The sequence below is a fragment of the Gavialis gangeticus genome, unplaced genomic scaffold (genome assembly GCF_001723915.1).
Source record: "Gavialis gangeticus isolate Ggan-Ray unplaced genomic scaffold, GavGan_comp1, whole genome shotgun sequence".
Taxonomy (NCBI): Eukaryota; Metazoa; Chordata; order Crocodylia; family Gavialidae; genus Gavialis; species Gavialis gangeticus.
In genome coordinates, this window is record NW_017729009.1 from 5,770,501 (window position 1) to 5,775,045 (window position 4,545).

General features: G+C 45.2%; 1 protein-coding gene across 1 annotated transcript in view; it reads right to left on the bottom strand.

Moving 5' to 3' along the window:
* The window catches only part of TP53RK (TP53 regulating kinase), a 56,066-nt gene extending 52,273 nt beyond the window's left edge, over positions 1-3,793 (bottom strand). The window contains exon 1 of the mRNA XM_019509855.1: positions 3,640-3,793. Within this exon, the coding sequence (XP_019365400.1) occupies positions 3,640-3,733 (94 nt within the window). The 5' untranslated portion in view covers positions 3,734-3,793. The remainder of the gene's footprint in view (positions 1-3,639) is intronic.
* Between the last annotated feature and the right edge of the window lie 752 nt (positions 3,794-4,545).

Below are 4,545 nucleotides of genomic sequence, written 5' to 3' on the forward strand. Positions count from 1 at the left end.
TGCTCAGGTCCCTTCCGACCCTAGAAACTATGAAAATATAATATCCACACCCTTGGCATCAGTCTAGCTAGTCTCCCCCAGGCACAGTGACAGGAGAGGATTGTCATGAAGGATTTAACTAAGGGGCTTGTAGTGACTCTAAGTGGCAAGGCCACTATTCCCTCTCCACAGCAAAGTCTTTTATGATGTCCTTATAATAACTACTGTAGTGATTTTACAGTGCAGATAAAATGGAAGAGGTATTTGTCCTATGTCTCAGAAAAGCATAAAATATCATGTCAGGCACTTGCTCAACCTCCTTTTCATGTCTGTAGCATGGTTCCCATTTCTCATGGTGCATGCACAGCCATGCCCCTTAGGTTTTACTGTTTTTTAAATATTTTTTGATACAGTGAAGACATTACACTGCCAGTTACACCTGGAATGTCTTGTCTTTTACATGCAATGTCTTTGCAGAGTGTAGGCAAGAAGGAAGTCCCAGCAGTAGAGGAACTGGCCTGAGATTCAGATCTGGGTTGAAATCATGGCTGCAATTTCCCATACAAACCTGGGCAAGTCAATCATTCCATCTGTACCTCAGTTTCCACACCTATAGAATAGGGATAATTCTTCCTTGTCTTTCCTGGGCATTTTGAGGTTAAAGTGATTAAGATGCTTCATGGTAGTCTTCCTTTACTCTCTCATGCACTATGAAAATACCAACCACCTCCTCCACTTCACCAACAATGCCAGTCTTGGTTGCCTGCTTCTTCAGCAGGCACTAGTACGCATCTTCTACACCATGCCATGCACACAGGAAGAACTCAGTGCTTGACCACATTATGCTCCATCCAGGTCTATTTCCACAGTGACACGTACCAACCACGTGACAAGGTTTAACAGCTGGTGTGCACTGACTGCTTTTCTGGTGTCTGGTGCTATTCCCATTCCTACCATCTGCTGTACTCATCCATTGTCTCTCATCTTACACTTAGATTGTAAGTTCTCAGGGAAAGGGACTAATATTAAATGTATGTACAGCACCCAACACAATAAGGCCTTGCACGTTCCAGTAAAGTTATATTTGTTTTTGCTTAAATCTTAAACTGAATAATCTAGCCCTAGCCCCCAGGCATATTAGTAAAACTTCTAGTTTCCTTTTAATTGGGGAAAAATATGTATTGAGTTATATTACATGACGATGCACCACACCATCTGCACCCCCTTTTCAAAATCCTAGATCCACCTATGACTCTGTACCGCACTGCTGTTTATCTCGTCTACTCCAGGACAGCTTTACTAGGCATGACCCAGCACCCCCATTCTGGCCAGCGTCTGTCTGTGCAAAAGGGATGCACAGCACTGCCTCTTGGAAAAGAAAGTGCATTATTGACTTTTTACCACTAGAGAGCACCCCACGATTGGGTAAATCATTGCTGTCTGGAAAACAACAACCTAGTACTACAGCTGGCTTCATATATGTTTCAGACTTTGTTTCTCTTAGCCTCGGGAGTGCTGATGGGTTAAAAGTTTTATATACAGGATGGGCATCACTGAGAAATGTTACCCAGCCATACCAGTGTCAGCAGTGCTCCCCGTGTCTAACTGGGTGTGATTCTATCCCAGGTAGTCAACATGGACCAGTCCTAACAGGTAGGGACACTTGGGCATTGCACCCCATTTCAGACTCCTCGTTCTCAGGCCTTCACAGAGCCTGGTGGGAAAACCTGGAAAGTTGTAAATTTCTATGCAAAATGAGTTGGTGTGAGGGAGCTGGCAACATCTTAGCCAGTTAGCTTTAAGTGCCCTGTGTGCTATATTACTGGAAGGCTGGAGGGACACACGAGTTGTAACAACCGTGAGAGTCTGTTGTAGAATAAGGACAAAGACCTTGCTCCTATGGGCCCTTCTCCCTGTGACCTTTATGCTGGGACTCCTGGTCCACGTCCTTCTTAAAGAAGGCAATTAAGGTGAGCACTGTGGTTTAATTAATTAATTAGCAATAATTCAGCCAACTCTCTCTCTAGCTCCCCTACAGGCCTGGGCCAGGACACAGGCTATAGAAGCCTCTAAATGATTTCTGATGTTGGCAGGAGGGACTGAAGCATTCCCAAGATACATCAAGTTGGTTCCCTCCACAATCTTCAAAGTGGACAAATGAAAATCCCTTCTCAGATACAGGCTGTTTTTCTTCTTCTCTCTACTGAGGCAGAGACCTCCTAAGACTGAGGGATACGGAAATTCTTTAGGTAGCAATAAATCTTCTCTAGTGGGCTTTTATTTCCTTTTCTTTCACAATATTTTCGTTAGGTTCCCAGCCAAATATTTTCCAAGGAAAGATTTCTGACTTCCTTTGAGCTGCACCTCAACATCTGTCCACTTTGGGGGCTGAAGTAATATGCTGTTAAGGATTTTGATGTCAAGGCCAAATCCCCACCAAGGAACAATTTCTTCAGCGCTGACTGCCCCCCTCCCTCCATCTCCACCCAAACCAGCCCTTTGTTTGCTCTCAACAACTGTGCTATCATGCCTTTTCTCCAATTTTGCAGACAGAATATAGCACAGGCAGGTTTAAGACAGGGATGCCTCTGCTATGAAGTTTTTATATCAAGTGTACAGTGTAGGCGTTAGCTGTATGGATGTGTGAATACAAGACAGTCTTGAAATGATCTGGGTGCTCATGCAACAGGAAGTGAGGGAGGGTGATGGGATAATAGTCTCCCTGCCCTCAAAGTTAACTGTGGGATAACATGTAGATAGTGGGAATGCAGCTAGGATACCCACAGAGAACACCTGCTCATTAGCAAAAATCTGGGAAAAGGTAGGTAATGGGAAGGTCTTTCAGAAAGGGTTACAAGGAAAGGGAATTCATTGTCTTTGAACTCCTGCTGGGTGCCACCAGGAATATAGCCATATGGGGCCAGGTCTGGCTATGAAATAGGGAACATGAATTCGACGAGCTGTAGTAGAGGTGAGGTTTTCAGGACCACAGTTTCAAGTAAGCAGTCCCCCTTCAGAATGTGCTACCTTTTCATCAGCTGATTTGTGTCTCCAGGTCTGTCTATCAGCTCCTCCAACTCCTCAAATCTGGGGGTAAAAGTTATTCCCAGAGACTCATGTTTCTCTGGTGTGCCCTGTACAATTCATTTGTGGAACCCCCCAAAAATGTGGATGCACAAGTTGTGCATGCCAATTGCACCTGCTAGGTGAGACTCTAGACAACAGGCCTTTGGAATATGTGAAGTCGATATCAGATCCAGGGGTCAAAGTCTACAGTTTGATAGAAACTCCAGCAGTGTCTCTGAACCCACACATTTCCACTGGTTCATTTTGTATACTGTGTCTGGGGTGTAAATAAATGCATTTTTTGTGGAAATAATGAGACTGGTATTGGGTGGGAGTGCAAAATCCATGGCATGTGGGTGCAGGAAGAAAACCAACCAGTTGTGGGGGGAGGTGCTGCAGTAAAGGAAGATTTGGAGTATCTTGAGATTAATGTAACCTGTTCTGTCTTTGTTCTTTCCCTCTCTGGCCTGCAAAGAGGCTGCTTGTCTATCCTTTATGTCCAGTAAAGTGACACATATCCCTCGCCAGTCCTAACTAGGGTCTTTATACTCCTTACTTAATGCACTGGGCTGACAGAGCGGAGCAAGAACTCACCAGTCTCCGCAGGACATTCGAAGGGTAAAGGCTCAGAACGGTCACTTCCTAAATGCCACTTCTTACAATGCTGCATTGTGTAGTCACTCCACATGGGGCCATTGGATGTTAGAGGGAATGTTGCCCGGGGCTGCTAGGATTTTTGTCCCACTTTCCAGCAAGGTCATACAGACAGGTTAAACATTTGTTGCAGGATCTGGCAGGAGACACTCTCATTCAAAGCTATAATAGCAGGAGACACAGACAAGTGATTTCATTAAAGTTTCCAGTTAAATCCCTATTGCGTCTCTCATGAGCTCATGTGCCGGGGTTCTGACAGTGGGGATTGGGAGTAGACCTAAGTGTTTGTCATGCTCTCTACAGTTACCATCACTTAGGAATTGCCAGACCTGTTGCATGTACGTGCTGCATCTTACTAGAGCACAGGCTCAGAAACCCTTGTAGGACTGGCTAGGCTGCAGGACTTGGAGGGTCAGCCTGGCTAGCTGCTTGGATCTGTGCTGTGCAGGTCTCAGTTGGGGGTTAGTATCCTGCAGACTGGAAGCATCAGGCCAGTAGGGCTCTTTCATGCAAATTAAAGAGCAAGCTGCCAACATTGGCCATCGGAGACTGTCCAGTAACTCAGTGATATTCACTTATCTAGTCCCTACTCCATCAGTTGCTTCTTCTGCCCTGTTCAGTGTGCAGAGCCTTCTTGCCATCACTAGAAGGAGCTCCGGTACTCTTCAAAAACAAACTAGCCAACCCACAGATTTTGAGTTTCGGAGAGGTTCTTCCAGCTCCACACATTGTAACTCTAACTGCTAAAGCTATGGCTCAGGCATCTCTGCCACATATACAGAGACTGAAATCAAGTTTGACATGGAAGGTTGGGATGGAAGGATGTCCTGTGTGTGAATATATATG